General features: G+C 35.8%; 1 protein-coding gene across 3 annotated transcripts in view; it reads left to right on the plus strand.

Annotated features, from left to right (window-relative positions):
• FAT4 (FAT atypical cadherin 4) overlaps positions 1-26,521 on the plus strand; it is a 179,535-nt gene that overhangs the window by 100,099 nt on the left and 52,915 nt on the right. For all 3 annotated transcript variants that reach the window (XM_009448247.5, XM_054683363.2, XM_063809835.1), the window contains 2 exons: positions 296-470; positions 18,064-18,244. In XM_009448247.5, coding sequence (XP_009446522.2) covers positions 296-470; positions 18,064-18,244 — 356 coding nt within the window. The remainder of the gene's footprint in view (positions 1-295; positions 471-18,063; positions 18,245-26,521) is intronic.

Here is a 26,521-nt window from a genome sequence, read left to right on the forward strand (position 1 = left end):
AATATTGTTCTACTCTTTTCCTTCATATATTTAACTACCTAGGTGAAACTGCTCTTAAAAATTTTTATGAAGCCTTCCAAAAATGCTGTGCATTAGCTTTACACATATTTTTACACAAATAGACTCGGGTGATATATACTATAGTGTGCCATTTTTATTTTTTACTTGAAAATCTAAAAATATATCTTTGGAATCTCTTAACATAGTTTTACCTCATTTTTTTTTAATGGAGGCATTTTATTTCATGAGATGCATTGTTTGTTTTACTCACATCTTGATATGTACTATTCTACAGGTGGTGGCAAGAGATGATGATCAAGGATCTAACAGCAAACTCTCATATGTTCTGTTTGGTGGTAATGAAGACAATGCTTTTACTCTCTCAGCCAGTGGAGAACTTGGAGTAACACAGAGTCTGGATCGGGAAACAAAAGAGCGCTTTGTCTTAATGATTACAGCTACAGATTCAGGTAAGTCCATTACACCCTTGTTCATTTGTAGATAATTTCTAGGCCAGGCGCGGTGGCTCACGCCTGTAACCCCAGCACTTTGGGAGGCCGAGGTGGATGGATTACTTGAGGTCGGGAGTTCAAGACCAGCCTGACCAACTGGTGAAACCCCATCACTACTAAAAATACAAACATTAGCTGGACATGGTGGTGCGTGCCTGTAATCCCAGCTACTCAGAAGGCTGAGGCAGGAGAATCGCTTGAAACCTGGAGGCGGAGGTTGCAGTGAGCCGAGATCACGCCACTGTTCTCCAGCCTGGGCAACAAGAACGAAACTCGTCTCAAAATAAACAAATAAATTAAATAATCATAATTTATTCATAATATGAGTATGAAGTATTTTGTTTGCCATTAAATGAAATATTTGTTCACTTTTACTAATGCTTGAAATTCTGATTGCCTCTATGTTATTGATGGCACATCATTCACTTTATGACATTTATATATAAGTGGCAAGGGCTTAAGGACATCGCCACCTAAGCCCTATTCCCATAAAACAGAATGAATTGTTGCCCTATAAGCCTATTGAGTACCTCTGGATGTGACCTTACACTCTACTTCCTGAGCTAGGGGCATTTAAAGTACTTTAGCTTTGGAAACATGTAGAAGGTTCCAACCACTTCTCTTCTGATAGACATGGGTGAGTGAGTCTGTTAGGAGGAGCTTTCACTAGAAGGTGGCTCAGTATTCAGTGAAGCATTGGTCTAAATGTGCAGGCTGCTCAAGAACCAAGTCCCGGTTCCAGGGAGCCAAACTATAAGTTCCTGATGCCATCAGCCTTGAAAATCAGGGTCAGGGGGAAACCAGGACTTGGAATTATTAGTATAAGGATAAATAACAGAAGTCTAACCCTAATTTCTATTAAATAAGAAATATGCAGATCAGATGTGTGAAGATTCTGCCCAATAGAGTTATGGAGGATTCTAAGTTATGGAGGGTGAGCAATCAGATTATCAGTAACATTATGATATGTGGAAGCCTGTCACTCAAAGCTTTAAAAATGATGCTGAAGACCATGATGGGAGGCACAAATGAGTTTCAGTGACATTAGTATCCTAAGTCATGGTGTTTTGGCAGCTCTAAAAATGAAAGCATTAATTAAACCTTGTTTCAAAGCACAGCTCTCTATGGGCACTGTTTTTCGAGTCGCTCTGAAATAGACTGGCATTTCTGAGGCCACTGGTGGATAAATACTCAATTAGATGTCTGAAGTTCACTTTTATGAGTGATACAGAAAACAGAAGTTGTGAGGAAAGTTGAACTGGGTGATCTTGAAATTAATTCCCTTGGATACTCTTGATATGAATAACCACTTTTTTCAGGAGAATGTGAGTTTTAGACATCCGGTTTTAGAATCTATAGTTTAATCTTATTTTCCAAGAATGAGATCTTTGACAGAGGACTTAAATTACATATTCACTGTTTTCATTCAAAAGTCAAACTTGTAGATGACATGAGAAATTTCAGAAAAATATGGCAGCTATTAGATCCCAGATGCAATGTTTTTCTCAAATCTCTAGTGTTCTAAGGGCCTGGAAAATATCAAAGTGTTTCAAAAAAATTTTGAGAGTTTAATTCTTTATCTCACAAATCACCTTTCCTTTGCATTTTTTTGAACTATTACCTTAGCCCAGAGATAGGTCAACTTCATCAGTATGGCACAGATTGCAGTGGCAGTTTTTAATCATGCAAACCACTAAATGTTTCAATGTGGGAGGGAGAAAACATTACCATTTAAACTCTCATCATATTTTTATTTACTGACTGCATGGTTACAGAGTAGCACATTTGGAAACTCTAACTACTCCTCTCTACTGCTCCAATAAGCTACAACCACAGTATCATATGTATGCAGTGCTAAAAGTTACATTACTAAATTACAAAACCGGAAGAGGGCATAATAATTATATCTCATTTTTCCTGTAGATAATTAAATTGCTAAACAGACTACAATTCCATTACTGATGATATGTTGCTTAGCTGTAACAGAAAGTATGGATATTCGGCCTTCATTATGCATTACTTATAGTTATTTCTTCTGGAAATATTTACTGTACCAAGTAGAAACTCATAGGAGGCTAACACATCCACCTGGTATAGTAATGCAGGTACTACTACATGGTTTAAAGGAGAGTTTGCTCAAAAGCAGTTATGTCCTTCATATGGGTTAGGCATTCTACTCCTAAGTAGCCTTTCTTACAAGAGTTTGCCTTACCATTTTCTCATATGTGCAATAAATAAAATAATGTTTTAAATGGAGCAAGTAGCAGGAAATTATCAGGGAAACTAGAAGAGTATACTTTAAAAAATGAATTCAGATAATTAATTTAGAAATGGAAGTATATCCTGTAGTTAAATACATAGACTTTATAGTTAAACCACAGTTCACATCCTACCTCTGACATTCCCAGCTATATGACCTTTGACAACTTTACTATTCCTTCATGTTTGTATCTATGATTGGAAATACTAATATCTATATGAAAGTTTCTTGATCAAATAGATAAAAAGGAATACTTATTTTAGCTATTAATGTCAGTCAGCATGTTTACTAGACATTTCAAGCTTAGTAAGGCCAAAGTAACACTTTTGACTTCTATTCACCTCCCTATCTTAAACGAATTGCTCCATAGATCATTTCACAATTGCTGAAGGCAAACCTTGTTATTATTCTTCATTCCTCTTCCTCTGTACACCATATCCAACAAATTCATTAACAAGGGGACTCAGCTTCAAAAATGTCCAAAAGTGTCCTGAATTTATCCACTTTTCTTTACCTCCAAAACGACCTCCTTAGTCTAAGCTGGGGTAGTATGATAGCTTGCTAACTGCCTATCTTTTCTCCTGCATGGTGCATTATCCAACAGGCAACCCAAGAACATTTAAAACTATAAATTAGATCATCATACCCTATCTCTTGCATAGAGAGCATGCAACGATTTCTAAGAATAAAATTTAAATGTCTTACCATTGACTACATGGGATTCAATAACTTGGTCTCTGTCCATTTATCTGAACCCCTCCACCACCACCAGCTGCCACCTTTATTTTGAGCCGGAGTCGTGCACTGGCCCCAGCTCACCCTTTGTCTCCTCTCAGTTCTGCATTTAGTATCATCACATTATTAGATTGTAATTGGCCAACATGGAAGTATTTACACCATGGAAATCAGTAAATGCTTTGAATGTAGTTGGCCTGTTTCTTGAAAGCAGTTGCTAAACATTTACTGAATACTGCCAATGCCAAGCAATCAATCAGGCTTCCTTAAAAATGCCAACCTTTCTGCCATGTTGGCCTTTTGCACTTGTAGTTCTCTCTGCCTGGAATTTTCTATTCTACAGCGAGCTGTTTGGTTTGGTTTGGTGGGGGAGAAGGACATCCATGTCATGGTCATTTTGTCATTATTTTAGATAAAATGTCAACTTCTCAGAGAGGACTTGTCTGACCAGTAATGTTATGTTTGCCCTTTCCCTTTTCCCAGTGTCACTCTATCAACTTCCTCCTTATGATTTCTTAACACAAATTCCTCTTCTACATAAAATATATGAGTGTATAGAGTTTGTTTAACTTATCCTTCTCTATCAGATTTCCAGAGAAAGTAAACTTCCTAAGTCTTATTCAAAATGGGATTCTCAGAAACACTTAGAAAAGGACCTGCAACATAATAGGTGCTTAATAAATATTTGTTGAATGAGTAAGTTGTATATGTTGAATAATGATAGTTGTCATTTGAAAGACAACCTATTATTTTAATATGCAACTGTTATTTATATATATTTAACCTACTTATATTTAGTTTATTGTTATATATTCATTGTTTGCAGATTTTTTTTAAGAAACTTCCAAAAGAAAAAAGTGCAAATCATTTTTAATTCATGGCTGAAATTCCAGAAGTTTTTGCTACATTGGCTGTGGTCATTCAAAGTGACCTCTCTTTTGAAAATCAGCACAAGTGTTTAAAGCTTTGTGGTGTTTAGTGTGATGTGACAAATTGCAGTCACATGTAAGGACCCAGTGAAGCATTTTATGGCTTTAATTCAGTTTCAAGTGCTTAAAATACTGCTTGAGCTATATTCTCATGACTTTCCCCTGAACCTTCTGGCTCTGATTCAATTCTGTTATCTATTAGACGTTTCTAGACAGGTCGTATTGCTACTCTGTGCTTTACTATCCACCTTTTCTTACTCTGGTTCATAAGATTTAATTCAAAACCTGCATGAGCAGAAACTACATGCTTCTGAATAGTTTTTGTTTGTTTGTTTGTTTGTTTTGGAGTGGGAGTCTCACTCTGTTGCCCAGGCTGGTGTGTAGTGGCATGGTCTTGGCTCACTGCAACCTTCGCCTCCCGGGTTCAAACAATTCTCCTGCCTCAGCCTCCCAAGTAACTGGGACTACAGGCACATGCCTGGCTAATTTTTTTTTTTATTTTAGTAGAGACGGGGTTTCACCATGTTGCCCAGGCTGGTCTCGAACTCCTGAGCACAGACAATCCACCGGCCTCGGCCTCCCAAAGTGCTAGGCGTGAGCCACTGCGCCTGGCCTGAATAGTTTCACCATTCGACAATTCTTTTATACCTGGTTTTCCCAAGGCAAACAATTGTGAATCTTCCATATCTCCCAAACATCTAAGCACTTTCTAAGCACATGTGGCAATTGGTTTCACATAGCTTAAATGTAAGGGCCCATCATTTCACACCAACTTAATTTGTAAAATTTGCTTGTTTTAAATTTTATTATGGAAATTTTGGTGTTCACATAAATTATTCCAACAGATATATATTTATGCAAGTAATTTGTCCAGACCTTTTAGAATTTTTTTAACTCAAGATGAGATTATGCCCTCAAAAATAAATTTAAATGCTGTGAGGCATTAATATCTGCCACTACTCTTTCAGGGAACTGAATTAATGTGCGAGAAAGCAGTAAAACAAACTGGTATGACACCTTGGGGTTGCTACAGTTATACTCAGTGTATATTTTGGAGGAGTTTTTAAAGAAAGCTACATATGAAAAAATTCTAAGTTAGAGAAATCTGACATTAAGTGATGATTTTTTTTTTGGCCAGGAGGTTTCTTGGAGATGAGCCAGTCCACTTCCTTTATTTTCCAGATAAGAAAATTGAAGGCTGGGATAGATAAGCAGTGTGCTAGAACTTGCAGACCCAGGTAGTGGCAAAGTCAGGTATAATATTTAGAATTTCTGCCTTTCAACTAAATTCTTGTTCATCCATATCATATTTATTAAATTTTTTTAAGGAAATCAGGATATTCCTTAAAATATATTGCTGACTCTCTCCATGAAATAAACTTATAAATATGCAATTTAAAAAATATTTTCTTTTTATACTTTATTCATTTCACTTTAATAAATGAAACATTCAACTGCTATTTTTCTTTCCCCAAATAAATAAATGTTTGAAAACATTTTTAAATGAAGCCAAATTAAGTGGAATCAGTAATTTCAATATTGGTATTTTGAAAATAAGCTTAAATTTAGACATTGTTTAAATTTAATTGTTAAATAAAGAAGATATAAAGAATTTGTTAGGCTTTATGCCTAGAAGATGATAATATTGGTAATTATCACTGCCAATTATCATTTTGCATTAATTAAAATCAAACTATGGTGCTAATTTAATGCACTTTATAAATAAGTTCTGATTACAGTTAGTGATATGGTTTGCCTGTGTGTCCACCAAATCGCATCTTGAATTGTGGTTCCCATAATCCCCATGTGTCATGAGAGGGACCTGGTGGAAAGTTATTGAATCATGGGGGCAGTTACCTCCATGCTGTTCTCCTGATAGTGAGTGAGTTCTTATGAGATCTAATGGTTTTATAAGGGGATTTTCCCCCTTTGCTCAGCACTTCTCTCTCCTGCTGCCATGTGAAGAAAGATGTGATTGCTTCCCCCTCCGCTGTGATTGTAAGTTTCTTGAGGCCTTCCCAGCCATGCCAAACTGTGGGTCAATTAAACCTCTTTCCTTTATAAATTACCCAGTCTTGGGTATGTCTTTATTAGCTGCATGACAGCAGACTAATACAGGTTACTGATATCAGAGAGAGTAGGGCACTGCTGTAAAAATACCGAAGTGACTTTGGAACTGGGTATCTGGCAGAGACTGGAACAGTTTGGAGGGTTCACAATAAGAGAGAAAAATGTTGGAAAGTTTGGAACTTCCTACAGACTTTTTGAATGGCTTTGACCAAAATGCTGAGGTGGTATGGAAAATGAAGTCCAGGCTGAGGTGGTCACAGATGGAGATGAGGAACTTCTTGGAAACTGGAGCAAAGGTCACTCTTGCTATGCAAAGAGACTGGCAACATTTTGCCCCTGCCCTAGAGATCTGTGGAACTTTGAACTGGAGAGAGATGATTTAAGGTATCTGGCAGAGGAAATTTCTAAATGACAAAGGATTTAAGATGAAGCAGAGCATAAAAGTTTGGAAAATTTGCAGCCTGAGATTGCAATATAAAAGAAAAACCCATTTTCTGGGGAGAAATTCAAGCCCACTGCAGAAATTTGCATGAGTAACCAAGAGCTGAATGATAATCACCAAGACAGTGGGGAAAATGTCTCCAAGGCATGTCAGAGACCTTCTCCACAGCCTCTCCCATCACAGGCCTGGAAGCCCAGGAGGAAAAAATGGTTTACTTGGGTGGGCCCAGGGCACCCCTGCTGTGTAAAACCTAGGGATGTGGTGCCCCACATCATAGTCACTCTAGCCATGGCTAAAAGGGGCCAAGGTTCAGCTCAGGCTGTTGCTTCAGAGGGTACAAACCCTAAGCCTTGGAAGTTTCCACATGGTGTTGAGCCTGCAGGTGCACAGAGGTCAAGAAGTAAGGTTTGGGAACCTCCGCCTGAATTTCAGAGGATGAAAATAAGCTTAAATTTATACATTGTTCAAATTTAATTGTTAAATAAAGAAGATATATGCCTGCTGGGGCATTGCCTCATGGAGCTGTGAGAAGAAGGTCAGCATCCTCCAGACCCTAGAATGGTAGCTCCACTGACAACTTGCAGCTGTGCACCTGGCAAAGCTGCAGGCACTCACCACCAGCCTGTGAAGGCAGCTGGGAGTGGGACTGTACCCTGCAAAGCCACAGGGGCAGAGCTGCCCAAGACCATGGGAGCCCATGTCTTGCATCAGCATGCCCTGGATGTGAGACATGGAGCCAAAGGAGATCAATTTGGAGCTTTAAGCTTTAACTGCCCCTCTGGATTTTGGACTTTCAGGGGCCTGTAGCCCCTTCATTTTGGCCAATTTCTCCCATTTGGAATGGGTGTATTTACCTAATGCCTGTACCGTATTATATCTATGAAGTAACTACTTTGCTTTTGATTTTACAGGCTCATGGGTGGAAGGAATGTACCTTTTCTCAGATAAGACTTTGGACTTGGACTTTTGAGTTAATGCTGAAATAAGTTAAGACTTTCGGAGACTGTTGGGAAGGCATGATTGTGTTTTGAAATGTGAGGACATGAGATTTGAGAGGGGCCAGGGACAGAATGATATGATTTGGCTGTGTGCCAAGCCAAATCTCATCGTGAATTGTAGTTCCCTTAATCCCCACGTGTCCTGAGAGGGACCTAGTGGGTGGTAATTAAATCATGGGGGCAGTTACCTCCATGCTGTTCTCCTAATAGTGAGTGAGTTCTCAGGAGATGTGATGGTTCTATAAGGGCTTCACCCCACTTCACTCTGCACATCTCATTTTTCTCTCTCCTACTGCCTTGTGAATAAGGACATGTTTGCTTCTGACTCTGCCACGATTATAAGTTTCCTGAGGCCTCCCCAGCTCTGGGTTAATTGTGAGTCAATTAAACCTCTTTCCTTTATAAATTGCCCAGTCCCAGGTATGGCCTTATAGCAGTGTGAGAAGGGATTAACACAGTCAGTGAGACTATTATACTTCTATGGACTTATTGATATTTAACAAGTCTCTTAATATTGCTTTTTCACAAAATGTTTATAGAGCACTCTACTCCAGATATTCTTCTAGGTGCTGAAGATAGGCTGGTGAAGAGGTCTCTGTCTTTATACAGCTTAAATTACAATCACAAAAATAGACAGTAAAAAATAAACAATATAGTATATAGATTGGGAGTGTTATGAAACATGATGCGGTTAAATTAACTGGTGAGAGAGTGTTAAGTACTTATGTATTTTACCCATTTTGAAAGTTGAATCTTTGGACTTGATGGTAGAATCGGAAGGATAGGAAGCTGCAAAAAGGCACGAATCAGGCATGAGTCCTAGAATATTTGGATGAACAATTTGGAGATGGGGAGAAAAAAGATTTTAGGGCAAATTACCAAGACTTAGTTTTTGGACATATTATGTTTGAAATATTATAACTAATTGAGATGTCACATAGAAAGTTAAATATAAAAGTTTAGTTCTCAGGGAAGACATTCAAGTAGAGATACATCTTAGAAAGTCATAAACATTAGATAATATTCATTATATGCACACTTAGTGCTTGTAAGTTCCAGAATATGTACTATATTATCTCATTTAATCTCACAATAGCCCTGAAAGTTAGGCACTATTATCTCAATTTTATTGATTTATAAAACAACCAACAAAAATTTGTGTTATAAAAACTAAACAACTTGTACTGCCCATTCAGCTGTTTGTCAGTGACTACAGGATTTGAGGCCAATCCACTTAACAGGTGATGATTTCTTAACAATTATTTACCAATTCCCAAATGTCAGCCTGTCTACCATATTCTGTTTTATATAGACTATGTTTATACGAATTTCTTCCCTTTGGATTAAATTTTATTTTTATATTAAAGAGAACATTGGTTTAGGAAGCAAAAAATCTTGTGGTTCTCTCTAAGTAAAATAGCTGGTAAAGTCATAATATTCATGAATTAGAAATCACAGCATTATTCCCCTCAATAAATAAAAAATATGTATCCAAGGGTTTTATTAAGTATAAAGTACAAAGCGAATCTTAGATATTATACTATGAACGTACAATACATATGATATGCTCATACCTGCATAGACAATGCAGTTAGTTGGGCTGTATGTTTGCATTGAATTTGGGGGTAGGAGATTAATCTGTGCACAAATTAAATATGTTATCCTTTATCCTTTATAGATAATTCTCAGTCTGTTGTACTAAAGGGATATAGAGATTCTGTCTCTAGATTTGGCACAAAAGTTTAGTTATAAAGTATTTGTGTGTCAGCATAAATAGTAGGTCTTCAGGGAACAGTTCAGTTATTAGCATTTCTAATTAAGGGCATTTATCATCCAACTGAAAGGGAATATATTTCATTCTTATGCAGGGATTGAAAATTGCTTTTTAATGGAGGGAAACATGCTGTTTTTGCAAAGTTAATGCTAAAAGCTAAAAGGACTGATCATCATGCTTTATTTTATTGGTGAGCACCTGATAACATTTTGAATTGTTGTCTGTCACATTATTTAGTTGAAGCTGGTCATTGCATTATAAATGGCTCTGTAATCAAAAGAGAGGTCAGAATTGTGTAATATGACATTTTACATCCGAAGATAATTGTTTTTAAATATTCCAGAAAGATCACATTTTGTCAATATTATTTGTTGGAATGTATGATAGAAAAGTTTGCCTTGTCTGTTATGATCAACATTTTTAATAATGAAAATTGCTTGAAAACTTTTAAGACCCCAATAATTCTATAAATCAAATCGTGCTAGAGTTGCCTTCAATTACCAGACATGAAATGCATTTGACTTAATTTTATTTTTGAGTCTCGGGCAGCTTTTGTTATTTCCATTGGCATATTTGTCATAGATGGGAATCTTGTTTCCAAAGTTGATAACTGGTTATTGTTTTAATTCCTCTTATTTGTAGCAGACTTTCTATGAAGTTTGTTAGTGATCTAAATATTATTCTAAATCATTTATTTAAATAGCATTCTTTTAAATCAGCTACTCTTTAGTCAGAAAAAAATATTTCTACATAGAATTTTATTTGTGTTTTCTTAAGATAAAACTCCAGAAACATTTAATTTCCAAAATTCCATTGAATAAGAGCTAAAGTTGCCATCAGGTTCCATAGAATTGAAATTTGATAAAACAGTTTCAATCTATTATCCATTTACTCCATGTGAACTACAAATCTGAGTATACAAAGTAAATTAAACTTTGAAATGGCAATAAACTATAATTAATATTTATGATAAAATTTATAGAAACTGAATGATAAAGATTATATAAAATCAAAACCAACATGATTTCATTATGAGGATTTCATTATTTTCAAAAAAGTTTTCTAATTCTATCTTTTTGAAACAATCCTTTTTTAAAGCTTATTTTGATAAGTATTCTTAAATATATAATTTGATATTTTCACTCAGGAGGCAGGCAGAGGTAGGTTGAGTTTAAAATTAGGTGGTAGCCTCTAGTGTTTCAGAGTTTCAATAACTGTGTTGAAATTTTTGGGTTTCTTTAATGTCCTCCAAATAGTAATTCCTCATATGTGCTTTTTGCAGGCATAAAATATTTGGTTATTATTATTTTTTATTTTATAATTTTTAAAAATTGTGATAAGATGTACTTATCATTACATTTCTCATTTTAACGATTTTTAAGTGTATGGTTTAGTGATTAAGTATATTCACTTTGTTGTGCAATTTTTCAGTGGCATTGTCATAACTTTACTAAAGTAATTATTTTAGTTTTACTTCATGCCTTTATTTAGTATGTAATTTATCTTAAGGAAATATAGTGTTTTTGATAGATTCCTATGCAAAAATAATGAAAAAAATATTAAGTGTGTATATATCTAATTTATATAAGCATATATGTAGAACTAATTAGCAGCAATACATTATTTTATAAAACAGAATTTTTAAAATACAGAAGTGTTGTTGATATTTAAATTGTTACATACCTTTTGTTTTATGTATTTTTTTGTATTCAAATTTTAATCTAACCACATAATCTTCAATGCTAATATAGGATGACTGAATTTCAATACATTTTTTAGTGGATGGCTTACTTACTGTGAGAAAAATGAGTTTACTTCATGGGGAAAAAAAGAAGCTAATACTTTATTACAACAAACACACCGCTAGTCAGGGGACCCATTTACCAAATATTTGATGTCAGGAAAGAAAATGGCTTTGTTGCAAAGCAACAGAATTAAGTTAAGCAGAATTCTATTTCTGCTGAATAGCCTTTTATGTTTCAGAGAAGTATTTTTGATTTATAGTTGCTATTATAAAAAATATAATCTTCCTGACATTTGAACTTCAATCGTTTAAACTCATTCATTACACTTATTATCTGTGTATATTCTGATAGAGCAGTGACCTGAAACTTTTTTCTTTTTTCAAATCTTATTGTAAGTTTTAGGCCGGGTGCGGTGGCTCACACCTGTAATCTCAGCACTTTTGGAGGCTGAGGCAGGAGATCACTTGAGGTCAGGAGTTCGAGACTAGCCTGACCGACAAGGTGAAACCCCGTCTCTACTAAAAACACAAAAATTAGCCAGGTATGGTGACACATGCCTGTAATCCCAGCTACTTGGAAGGCTGAGCCAGGAGAATCGCTTGAACCCAGGAGGCAGAGGTTGCAGTGAGCCGAGATCACACCACTGCGCTTCAGCCTGGGCAACAAGAGCGAAACTCTGTCTCAAAAAAAAAAAGTCTTATTTTAAATTTTCTTGAACTTCATTTGATATATTTGAGCTGACTAAGCTACCAGTCTTAAAGGCAATGCTAGTTATTAGTTTAATGGTTTTTCATACTTAAGAGTATAAAATGTGACTCACACAAGGCCCAGGGTTAACTGTGGTATCATAAATAATTGGAAGATTAACCTGTGTACAGTCTCTCTCTCTCTCTGTCTCTCTTCCCATGAGTGTGTGCATGTGCACAATTTGGTTTGTGTAAATTTTAAGATATGCCATTCAGAATTTGGGTTTTCTTTTTTGGCTATTTTATGTGAAAACTGAAGAAGAATTTTATCACTTTATCCATGTTTATGTTATATTTATGTTTATATGAATACATATGTGCATACATATGTACACACACTACCTACAACTTTACAAATTTAAATTTGAAATTATTTTCATCTGATTACTAATTGTAATTAGGCTTTTGACTTTTAACTGGAGTTCTGACTTCTAATTCAAATATCCACTGCATCTTCTTAACCTCTACAATTACAAGTTTCTGAGACCTTGACTTTTAATTTTATTTGTATATTTTACCCCTTTCATTGGCTCACTGTCCTCTATCAGGAGCCCGTGTCGTTATATCCTGCCTCTTTGTGATTGCATCTGGTTTTCATAAATCAATCCCAGGTGGAATTGAACAATTTTGCCCTATTACGCCACTACCTATATAATTCATCATTATCAGATCTATTTGAGCTAAACATTGGCCCTAGTATTCTGACTCTTCTCATGGGATTCACGTTTAATTGGGACCTTCTGTTTCTAAGTAGTACACTATCTGCAAAACTTTGACCTTTGTCTGTAGTCTTGTTCTTTGACCCCAGCCTTAGGCTAAGTCCCAGACTATAAAAGTATAGTCCTAGATTGTGTATTTCTAGAAGTGTTCAATTATGTGAACTTTCATCCATGTAGACCAGGTTTTCATATAGAAAATTAGAGAAAGAGTTAATACAGACAGAGCACAAGACCTAATGGTATGCATTATGGGCTAATATAAAAATTAATTAAACATAATTATTCCTGTTTTCAATTAACTTATAACTTAATAGGACGTGACTGGAGTACGTTGATAATTATAATAATATAGAACAAAATATCTGCAATAAGAGTGGCAGAGTTTTATCTGAGCTTAATTAACTTAGAAAATATTATTTTTAAGAATTCAAAACTGGCTCTCTGTCTATTCTGGCTAAATGGAAATTGGTTCAGTTCTTTGGGTCTTAAGTTGTTTAACAAAATCAAACAAGAATACCTACTTTATGGAATCTGTGCATTAAATGAGCAATACATGTATAAAATATGTATATATCTGGTATCAAATGTGTTCAATGAAATATGTATAACACATGCATGTATGTATATGCACCTATATTTCAATTTAGATATAAATATATGAGCAAGGTTTACAGATAATGACTCTGATTTCAGTTTTTGACACACTAATGTTGAGGCTCTTCAGTAACTTGCAAGAGCAGACCAACAAATAAGCAGTTGGATCTGACAGCCCGGAGGCAGCAGAAAGCTTTGGACGGAAGATAAAGTAATAGTAAACATTATGCAGCACTTCAAATAGGATGTATCCACTACATGGTGGGAAACAGTAATACTCTGGAGAACCTCTCCACACAGTTAAAAGTAAGGGTTACATCACACACCGGGTTCTGTCCTGGGGTGGGATGAGGGGGGAGGGAAAGCATTAGGAGCTATACCTAATGTAAATGATGAGTTAATGGGTGCAGCACACCAACATGGCACATGTATACATATGTAACAAACATGCACGTTGTGCACATGTACCCTAGAACTTAAAGTATAAAAAAAAAAAAAGCAAACACACAGACACAGAAAAGCAACAACAAAAACACAGCGTCTTCATTCAATTAGCACATAAAAGAAGTGCCAAGATCTGTGGTCGCCAAGGACTAGGGAGTTTGTGTCACTCATCTGGCACAAATGCAGTGAAAATAAGATTCACCTGAAATTAAGAGACATTCCATTTTTCTCCCTTGATTTCATTTTTCTGCGTAAAGCTGATTTGGAGGTTATGCTATCAGTCAACAAGCAAGAGCTTGTAGTGGAATGGAGGGTTGGTAAGCCCCATTCACAAGAATAACAGTCAAACATATTGGAAGCACGATTCAAATTTCAGGTTAATTAAATCTCAGTAAAAGGCTTAGAAATGTAGAACAAAATTTCTGTAAGGTTTCCTATGAAAAAAAATTTTTAAACTAACAAGACTTGTGTGCACATTTCCTGGGGCAATAAGAAAGTTGAGACAGTTGAAGAAATTGTACTTCACTTTTCTTGAGGTGGGAAAAAAAAATAAGAAGAGAACTCCAAGTGCTTATGAAGTGGGTTGTGGCTGATAATAAGGGGAGAAAAGGGATACTCTGGAGAAAGTTCTTGGCTTGAAAACAGACTCATATAGATGTAGAATCACCTATGGGGCTGATCGTGGCTTAAGGATCATCTGCCAGTCTTGAGAATCATTTACTAATCTAAAGGATCAACAAATGATCCTCAAGCCAGAATTGTCTGTTGTCACCTGAGTGCTTTGAAAATCATCTGGAAAAATAAGTTGATATTCTTTGGTATGAACACAGTGAGACTGAACTTGCTGTAAGCTTTCCTTGATAAACAGGGCTCATTTTTTACTCCCCCCAGCATTTGCTTTCTAACTCAGAAAATGTATCTACAGTAATATATGGTTTACAGACAAAGAAAGAAATCACATATTCTTGTCCAAATGAGTCAGTCATAATTTAGTGTGGTTTTCCATATGTGTATCACCAGACACTTTAGAATACCAAATATTAATGTGAAGACTTTGACTGGCGGTTACTTATTTTCTAATTGTGAATTACAGCACAATGTGTATATCAGAAATATTCAGATCTTTCTTGAAATCTCACTGTAAGTCTTAAAATATCACATTTAAAAATGTCCAATTTACTATGTCTTCCATAAAGCTGTGAATTTTTAGAGAGCTAAATGTCTCATGTATTTTTACCACAAGTGAATCGAGATGAATTATTATTCAAAATATTTTCCTGAATAATATGAGACTGAATTGAAAGGTTTGGGGAGGGGGCAGAATCCTGAGAGCTATAATACAGAAAACTATATAATAAAAAATGACTTTTTATATGTCAATTTCTGTGAGTTTTTTGGTCTCTAAAACAAGTACAAGAAGAACAATGGGTAACATGGAATATAATTTATGTGCTAGGTAGTGTCCTAAGCACATTATATTTTTCTCAATACCCCTTTGGGGTAGAGTCTATTATTATTCTCATTTTATGGATGAAGATTGATTTTTAGTGAGTAGAGTGAAATATCAGTAAAAGAGATTAAAGAACCCTGCATCTCCTCCCATCCTTTGCCTCTCTGGAACCTTGATTAATGTATCCCCTCTTTCGGTTTCTTTCTCTCTTCCATGACACCTCCTTTTGCTCACACAAATGCACAAATATTCCCTAGGTAATTTTTTTTTATGCAACTGGTAGGAATTCTACTAACATTATTCAGAGCATTAACTTCCATTTCATAAAATTGTATATAGTGAAACACACATTCAAGAAATTTAAGCCAAACATTGGTATTCAACAATACACTCCAAACTATTTATTTTAGACTTAATATATTGCTCGTGAGAAATTTAAAATCTGTGCCAAGATTATTGTGCTCAAATGTCCCACAAACTTAAGCTGGCCAGTAGTGAAGGTCCCTCCCTGTTGGGCCTCTTCTCCACCTCCTGCCTGGTGCTCTTCTAGGCTCAGCGACAGCACTGCTTGTCCAGACCCCCAAAGCAGCACAGGAAGCAGCACTGTTCCCCCTACTGGCAGTACCTTCCAGCTTCTTGTCAGTGGTAAAGACTCCAGGGCTGCTTTACATGGGTCACATCTCAGTGACATTCCTCACTAGGCCTGTGGCCTTGAAAAAGCTACTTAAACTTTCTAAACTTGAGCTTACTCATATACCAAATGGAGATGACAGCAGTGCTGATTTATGGGGATTAGATAAGACAGTTTATGTGAACTTCTTAAACCAGTGCATGCATATTTAAGGACTAAACAAATATTTACTGTTACTGATATTTCTTTTAATATGTTGCATGGAATTTTTACAGTCTTATTTGATGTGTTTCTCCATCATATCCTACATTCATATCTATTTTGTTGTGTGTGTGAAATATTTGTTGCATAATTTTACCATTGCTTACAGTAAGCAAGTAGTAAAAAGGCATTTACATTTTTTTTAGTTTATAGTTCATTATGCATATTACCAATAGATTGAGGGCTATTTTTCTCTTTAGTGTAAAATCAAACACTAATAGGTAAGATTTCTGAAGTCATAAACTTTATGTTAATTTTTAGATATTTCTTAGACGTCAAAATTTTTTGACTATTTGTATGTTAATTTAAATGAAACACTTAATATAAAATATCTTATTATATATATATATATGGCAACAATGATCAGTGTGCAGTGTAAATTTAATTGCATCATTTTCTGGGAGGTATCATGCTTCTTTATTGTGCTCTGCTCAACTGGGTATACACATTTTTTCATCTAACCTAGAATTCACAAAAATAACAGATCTCCAAAACCATTTCATTCCATAATTTCCCCATCTGTTGATTTTGGTTCCTATACACACATCTGAGCATAAAAGCTCATTGGTACTAGGCCACGAGTAATTACAATCTAAGAACATAGAAACATGATTGAATAGTGGTAAAGGAAATACCAGCAAATCACATGACTATTAGAAAATAATATTGTAAGGTTGTGAATCTCAATACCATTCTGTGACAATGAGGGCACTCCATAAACATTTTACAAACGAATGAATGGCTTTATTTACAGAATATTGAATGGTAAAGTTAAGTAGAATTTAAATGTCATATTAAGGGAAATAACTTTATTGAAGGTAAAGTAGTATCTTAAGCAGAAAAGGAGAGTATCTGGGGTTTTATTTTATTTTACATAAATGCAGTTAAATGGATCTTCATTGTTTCTATTTAGAAGAATTTGAGTTTGAAAAACGGTTTTGAAAACACAACCAACAGCAGATAATTTGTCTTTCAGTTATGGGGACAGCCCACATAATTCCAACCCATATGGCACCTAGCCTTCACCACAAAATTAGTCTAGTACAGATAGTGTGGCCCAAGTGTTTGGCAAATGTTGGGTTTTCACCATATATTGATAGCTGGAACAGGAAATAAAAATGAATCATTTCACGTTACATTGAATTTTAAGTAGAAGCAGCACACATGATTCTGAGTTAGCTCATCATTATAAAGTTATTCTAGCACGTGGAAGATAACACTTTTGAGATATAACTTGAAGCTTTTTTTTCTCTCCCACAGACAGTATGGGAAAGGGATTTAAATACCTCAGAGACTGGAATTTGTGATAGTAACAATGATAGTCACAGCTGAGACTCCAGTTTTTAACATTGCCTTGTTAGTTGGCCAGCTCTTCCATGCCTGTGGGTATTCTTCAAATCTGGTTTTGTGCTATTTTAATGTAATTTCAGAGAAATTACCGGCAGTGCCTCTTTTGTGGCATTCAAATGATATTGTTGTGTTCTACATTGTTGAATCAGCACCTTTAAAATAGAATAAGAGCATGACATACACTTTTCTTGCAGAGTTACTAGGAAAGAGTTGAAATTCTAGTTCACAAATGAAAACATTTGTCTTGCAACAAAATTAAAAATCACTCAATCACTTACGTGTTCAGAAATTTTACTTTGATGTTTCCTAAATTCTCTTTAGTAATTCCGTCTACAGCTAATTTTTGTTAAATTTGTTATTTTTTGTTTATAAACATTGAGACTTGATTTTCTTTTCTTTTTAGGATCCCCTGCCTTGACTGGAACTGGAACAATCAACGTCATAGTAGATGATGTCAATGACAATGTCCCCACATTTGCCAGTAAAGCGTATTTCACAACAATTCCTGAGGATGCACCAACTGGAACAGATGTTTTATTGGTAAATGCCTCAGATGCTGATGCTTCAACGAATGCAGTTATAAGGTCAGTACATTTTCCTTTGTAAAGTTTGGCTGTTTTCTCACTAAACATTAGTTTTTGAACTACATGAATATAATGTTTAATTTAAATGAACATCATATTAACACATAGCCTATTCTTGTTATCCATTGCTGATAGCCAACAATTCATTAAATGAGGATTCAAACAGTAAACATTTTACTTATTACTCTAAGATTTTATTTAATTTTTATTTTATTTATATTTTTATCATATCTCCTGGTTTTGTGGTTTGGGACTACACTGGGTGCTTCTGTCTCATGAGGTTGACTGGTGGCACTTCACAGTATTTACATGGTGACTGAATGATCTGGAGGGGCCAAGATGACTTTGCATGCCTGCTGCCTTGACAGGGTTGGTTGGAAGGTTCAGGATCATCTAGGCCCCCTCTGTCCTCAAGTAGTCTCAGAACTTCCTGATGTGGTTCTTTACCAAAGTAGTTGGACTTTTTACTTGGTGGTTCTCAACTCCAAAAGCCACAAGTGAAAGCTCCCAGAACTCTCAAAGGTCAGACCCAGATGTGCCATAGCAGCACTTCTATAATACTCTGTTGGTCAAAGCAGTGGTGACCAGCCCAGATTCACTGTGAGGAGAAACATGCATCACTCATTGGAGAAATGTCAAAGAATTTTGACCATTTTTATTCCACTACTAGCTCCAATAAGAATATTTGTGTATTCTTCATTTAGTAAATGTATTTTACTTTGCTTAAATCCTCTTAAAATTGAGAACACAAATATGATAACTTGTTCAGAGAGGATGTGAAAGAAATTTGAGTTGCAACATTTTATCAACCTAGCTTGTCCCCTTCTTCTATATCTATTCTAAACTACAAGAAATGAAGATTTCCAAAGGTTCTAGAGAAAAACTCACACACATGAATATTTTATACCCCTCCTCCACTTTCTATAGGCTGGTATTAGGTAAATTAGAGTTGGTTAGATGGCTATGAAAGTAATGGAGCACAAGATAAAATTTGAGACATTAAGAATTATCAGCTATGGGTACCAGATATACGGATATGGTAATGAGCTGATTCATGTCTTATTTTGTTGTTTGTCACCAATTTTCTTTTAACAAAATCATTTTGGAAAACTGGTTTTCACCACACAAATTTTAAGAAACACATTCAGACCACAATACTTGGTCTCTCTAAGAAATGACCTTTAAGCTGAAAGGACTGAGCTATGGAATGGAATTAAGCTCGTTGTTTTATCTAAGAAGGTCAGCATGTCTGGACCAGAGTGAGAAAGGAGTCAGAGAGGTAGGCAGGGGCTAAATCATGCAGGCCATATACAGGCCATATACGTCACTATACAGAATTGGGGTTTTCCAATTTACCTTTAGGTGAGAAACTACCGGGGAGTTTTAAACAGAAGAGACACATAAACTGGTCTACATTTGGATAGAATCTGATGAGAGAGGATTTATGGAGAGAAACCAGTGCACCATTTAGGCACTAATTAATATAGTTATCCAAGTAGAGTAACTTTGTACTTATGTGGAGAAATGAAAATTGAGTAAATAGATTTGGGGCATACCTTTGAAATTGGATGTGAGACAGGAAGGGGAACATCACACACCGGGGCCTGTCATGGGGTCGGGGGAGGGGGGGAGGGATAGCATTAGGAGATATGCCTAATGTAAATGATGAGTTAATGGGTGCAGCACACCAACATGGCACATGTATACATATGTAACAAACCTGCACATTGTGCACATGTACCCTAGAACTTAAAGTATAATAATAAAAAAAAACAAAGAAATTGGACGTGAGATCAAATGAAAGAGAGAAATCAGAATCATCTAAGTTTTCCACTCAAACACCTAGGCAGATCATGATATGATATCATTTACTGAAATGGGTAGCATTGAAGGAGGAACAGTTTTGTGAGAAATCAGAAGTATTCTATTTGAATACAGTTTCAAATGACTGTTACTCATTCATTTAGAGATACCAGTTAGGAAGCTGGAGATATGAGTGTGGAGCTTAGGGTTGGGGTTAGGGCTGGATATACACATTTGAGAGTCATCAGTGTTTAGAGGACATTTAAAACCAATAAACTGAATGAGAACACATTTGCGGAGTGTATTAGTCTGTTCTCATGCTGCTAATAAAGACATACCTGAGACTGGGTAATTTATAAAGAAAAAGAAGTTTAATGGGCATATAGTTCCACATTGGCTGGGGAGGCCTCAAAATCATGGCCGAAGGTGAGGAAGAGCAAAATCACGTCTTACATGGTAGCAGGCAAGAGAGCTTGTACAGGGGAACTCCCATTTATAAAACCATCAGTTCTTGTGAGACTTATTCACTACCACAAGAACAGTATGCTCGAAGCTGCCCCCATGATTCAATTATCTCCACCTGACCCTGCCCTTGACACATGGGGATTATTTTTATTTATTTATCTATGTATTTTTTTTGAGATGGAGTCTTGCTTTGTCACCCAGGCTGGAGTGCAGTGGCACAATCTCAGCTCACTGCAGCCTCTGCTTCCCAGGTTCCAGTGATTCTCCTGCCTCAGCCTCCTGGGTAGCTGGGATTACAGGTGCACGCCACCACACTCGGCTAATTTTTGTATTTTTAGTAGAGATGGGGTTTCACCATGTTGGCCACACTGGTCTCCAACTCCTGATCTCAGGTGATCCGCCCACTTCCGCCTTCCAAAGTGCTGGGATTACAGGCATGAGCCACCATGCCTGGCCGACACATGGGGATTATTACAATTCAAGGTGAGATTTGAGTGAGGACACAGCCAAACCATATCAGAGAGAGTATAGCAGGATAAGGAAAGAGGCACTAGAACCAGTCACTGGGAATTCTCCAACACTTTAAAGGTAGGTTTAGGAGGAAAGGTCTCCAAGGAGACTAGGAGTTAAGGTAGGAGTTAAGAAGGTCTGAAGTTAAGGAGGCCTGGCTAGAGACAACAGAGGAAATGCAGGACAGAATGAATTATTTGCATGCATTGCAAAAGGATGGAAAGCTACATACAAATTTCTTTCAGTGAGCTACATACAAATTTCTTTCAGTGGACCAAGACTTACTTCCAAGAGAAGAGTTGAGTTCTCAGAGTCCTGTAAAGTCAAATCATAGAGGACTGAGAAATTTCTGTCCAGGGTCATAACCTGTTTGAGTCATTGTACTTAGCACCAACCAGAGAGAGGCAAGTACAACTGAACTTCTTCCAGGTTATGAGCTTCAAAAGTCCACTAAATACCCTTTCTTTTACTTGTCTTATACCAAAGCATAGAAGTAATAAAAATCATATCATAAGATTCAATCCAAAGTCTTTAGCTTAACATTAAGAGTAGAACCTTGGGAATTAAGTTGTGTGGAATTGAATCCTGACTCTACTATTACTATTGCATTAGTATGGGCAAATTAACGTTTCTGGACCCGGTTTTCAGTGGATTAAGCAGAGTAATAATGAAACTGACTTTAAAGAGAGTAAGTAAAATAATTTAAGTGAGCTGGTTAGAATAGCGCCAGGAACAAAAAACAATGCTCAATAAATGTCAACCCATATTGTTCTAATCATGCAAAGCACCTAGCCCTCTACCTGTCTATCATTTGTTAGTGCTAAATAAGTTTCTGATAATGATTTTGGAAGAGATGCCCTATCTATTGTAATGTTATAATCTAATAATTCTTTACCTGCCATGCAGATGCTGTTTCTTAGACAGTATATAGAATATTACCAATCAGATATAGGGAAATTCTCTTGTATGAGATGTATAAATTCCTGAATATGAAGTTGAATGTTTACAAACTTGATCCTGTCTTCCATTGAGTCATTCATTTATTTCTATAATAAAGTAAATGCTGTGATGACCTGCTGTTTTTTTCTAGTGCATGTTAAAGATTCATTGCAAAATGCTATCCTATGCTTGTGAATTATGCTTGTAAATTTGGTCTAGAAAAATTGTATTCATACTCTCAAACTGTTTTACAAAGCTGTACTGGTAGGTCTGATGGGATTGTTTTGCTTTGGTAGTATGTATTTTGGTTATTTGATTGGTTGATTAAATTTTCTTCTTTTAACATGAGAATTAACATTATACTTTTACATACATTGAAATCCAAAAACCCCATCAGTGAAAATCTTAAAATGACTCTACAGACTATCATATATTCAGTTAAAATGAAAATTGAAGCTATTTTTATCTTGTGAATAAAAAACTTTCAATTCACTTGCAAATTAACAGGGCAAACAATTATTGCAGCTTAAATAGAAAATATTTTCACAGACAAAGTAAATAGTTATTATAACCTCTACTTTATTTACTCTGGTTTGATAAAATCTTATTGGAATATAATGTATTTTATGGTTGGTGTTAATAACTCCTTGCTATTCATGATATCCTGAAGAAAATCTGTTCTTTCTTCAGATTAAAAGAGCTATTGGTTTAATTATTTATCTCCCATTTAAATTTTACATGGTTCGGTTATTTACTGAACTACTGTTGGGATCTCCAGGAGCATAAACTTTTATGTGTCTTATAAGTTAATTTTTTTCCAATGATCTAGCATGATTTTGCATATAGCATCCAGCCAACAGATGTTTCTTTTTCACTTCTACCTATTTGATCAAACTTTGTATTTCTACAAATGGTGTACTTACTTTAAGTTATACATTTTACTTCACCTTTAGTATTTTCCCTTATAGAAAATCAGCCTATATTAATTCTTAGTCTTTCTCTATCCAGATTATGTCTTTGCCTTCCACATATCTATTCCAGAGCTTAGCTTTTACAGATATGTATCCCCTTTTCTCCCAACTGGACCAAATCTCTATTCAAGCCCCACTTCTAATTCTTCTGTATCACAACCCTGGAGACAGTCACAAACTCCACTGACAAAGTCAACATTCTAAGGAAGATTTCTTTTCCTTTTTTTTTTTTTTTTTTGAGACGGAGTCTCGCTCTGTCACCCAGGCTGGCATGCTGTGTCATGATCTCAGCTCACTTCAACCTCCGCCTTCCAGGTTCACGCCATTCTCCTGTCTCAGCCTCCTGAGTAGCTGGGACTACAGGCACCCACCACCATGCCCGGCTAATTTTTTTTTTTTTTTTGTATTTTTAGTAGAGATGGGGTTTCACCGTGTTAGCCAGGATGGTCTCGATCTTCTGACCTCGTGATCTGCCTGCCTTGGCCTCCCAAAGTGCTGGGATTACAGGCGTGAGCCACCGCACCCCGGCCAGGAAAATTTCTTAATATGTGCTATTAATCTCTTCTCATTCAATTTCCTCCAACTCTTTAATTCAAAAGTTACTCATTTTTCTTGTGTTTCTTCAAGTTCTCTCTCTTCCTTGAACCATGTAGATATCTATATAAATGCTCATTTACATAAGTTAGTGTATCTACAGAAATGCTCAGAATTTCTGTTGAATTCTGGTTCTTTTATTTGCCTCCCATGGCCTAGGAAAGTCATTTTAGTGCCTCAAAGGCTTAGTTTCTGCATCAATAAAAATGAACATAAAAATTTATACTTTACAGTTTGTGAGACAAACATTTACTAACCACCTACTATGTATCAAACATTATGTATGGAATCAGTTAATATCCATAAATGTCTCTGGCATAATTATTAGGACATAGAAGTCACTAAATTAATTCAAGGTTTTTTTTTTCTTTTTATTCTTCTCATATCATCTTTTTTACTCTTAATATATTCTTTAATTTACAATATCTGGTACATAACAGTGGTTGTCACTTAAATAAATGCATTGAATGAACGATTTTAATATTCTCTGGAATGGCTGCTTTTACTCATTCTATTTTTACTACAACATTCTTGAAAGCTTCACAACCTGTTTTCTCTGACCATTTATTCCTGAAAATCTTTAGTCTGATTTTTTTTTTTCCTTCATTGCTTTACTAAAAAAAGGCCCTGTCTGAAGACTACTGAAATTTTTCAAGTCCAGTGACTTTTCTAAGTCCTTATTCTCCTTTACTTTTTGCAATGTTCACACTACAGGCCAGGCCATCTTTTCTTTTTGGCATTTTTTCCTGCTCAATGTCTATATAAATATTATTTCTTATCATCCTGCATCTCTGATCACACACAGTTTGTTTTCTGTTTCTCTTTTCTCTCTCTGGAAAGTAATTTGAATACTTCTCACTGCATTATTTTCTCAGTACTTGTGTGTGTGTGTGTGTGTGTGTGTGTGAGAGAGAGAGAGAGAGAGAGAGAGAGAGAGAGAGAGAGACAGAGAGAGAGAGAGAGAAAGAGAGAGATTTATTCCATTGCTGCAAGCATCAATTCTGTGAACAAAACCTCCAAATCTGTACTATCAACTCTGATTCACTCCAAAATTTTGCACCCATATTTATAACTCGCTGATAGACACATTACACTGGAGGTTCTGTTGGCATCATAAACACAGTGTACCTAAAATTCTTTGCTTTTCCTGTTTCTCATTTTGGTTTTCTGCTTTGTTTTAATAATATTGTCTTGGTTTGTTTTTTACCACACCTTGCGGCTAAGGGTCATCCCCTCTCTTATACTCAATCAGTAGACAAATTCTCATGTTTCTTCTTTTCTAATGCATCTGGCACCCATTCTTTTCAGTGCATCCTTTCTGCCAAGATCCTAGTTCAGTCCATAATTATATCATGCCTGTACTATTATAATAAGAATTAACTCACTTCCACGCCTCTAGTTTCTAATCCTTCCAATCTATGTAGTACACTGTCCTGTAAAATTATGAAGCCCTGACTATTCACCAAAAATTTTATTAAACTCTCAGGAGTTTGGAACTCTAGGGCCCATAAGAAGTGCAATTTAATAGAAGAGATAATTTTGTAATTTCTTAAGTGTAGTACCATATAACAAGTATGGTTTAAGCACAGAATATGTGGAAAGAATAGTATGGTCAATGATCCTTCAATGATACTAAGTAGAAGTAGTTTATGGAGAAATAAAGGAATGAAAGATATTCTAGGCAAAGACAGTATCAGGTACTAAGGCAAAGAGCTATGCAAAAGCATGGCATTAGAGAAAGTATTTCCATATCATTGGTGTGGATTAGGAATGGACTTCGTATACCATATAAAAAATTCAAAATTTCTTTCTTCATCTAAGCAGAGAAACAATGGAAATGTTTTAAGCAGCAAGCACAAAAACATGACTAGTTTATACTTCATAATTATTTCTCTCTCCGCATTATAGGAAATAATTTGTACAAAGCAAAGCTGGAGTCAGTGAATTAAAGGGCAATGGCAGAAGTATGCATCAACATGAGCATCTCTTGGCTCTGCTTTAACAATTATACTTCCTTCCTCAAAATCTTTCAATTCCAGTTTGCCTATGGTATAACCCCCAGTCTTCAAATTCTAGTCACCCCATAAATGGCCCCAGCTAATTCTGCAAAACTCTGTAACATATGGCCAAAAGTTCAGCATTACTGGATCATTTTCTGCTCATGGGACAAGGATCTGTGCTTTCCCAAGCCTTATAGGTTTGTTCAGTTTATTCTATATCTTTGACCAGGGCTTGGCAAACTGCTACCTGCAGGCCAAATTGGGCCTAGTGCCTGTTTTTGTAAATAAAGTGTTATTGGATCACAGCCATGCCCATTCATGTACCTATTGTCTATGGCTGTTCTTGCCATATGATGGTGAGCTGAGTATTGCAACAGAGAATATATGACCTGTAAAACTGAATATGTTTACAATCTGGCCCATTATATAAAAGGTTTGCTGACCACTAGCCTAGACCTTCTTTTGTTTCTGCCTTTTTGAACACTATTGAAGGATGGGTAGCCCCTTTACAACTTATGTTAAATTTACCTTTCTCTGAGGAAGCTTTATTTTAATCATTCCAGTCAAGAGTGTTCTGTCTTCTGAATACCTACAGTGACACCTCTTTACTGTTTCATAGCACTTTACTGTTTTGTAATTACCTTTTTTTTATATCTTTCTGTTATAAAGGATATAAACTTGAAACCAGGATTTTTTTTTAACCTACTTAACCGTGTCTCTGTTTTTGGATTTTTAGTCCCTTTATCCATTTAACTATCTAAATATAGGTTGAGCATCCCTAATCTGAAAGTCCAAAATCTAAAATGCACCAAAATCCTAAACTTTTTGAGCATGAACATGACGCCACAGGTGGAAAGTTCCACACCTGATACCTTTGCTTTCTGATGTTTCAATGTTCACAAACCTTGTTTCAAGCAATTATCAAAAATATTAGATAAAATTATCTTCTGGCTGTGTATATGAGGTATATGAAACATAAATGAATTTTGTGTTCA

The sequence above is a fragment of the Pan troglodytes genome, chromosome 3, assembly GCF_028858775.2.
Source record: "Pan troglodytes isolate AG18354 chromosome 3, NHGRI_mPanTro3-v2.0_pri, whole genome shotgun sequence".
Lineage (NCBI taxonomy): Eukaryota > Metazoa > Chordata > Mammalia > Primates > Hominidae > Pan > Pan troglodytes.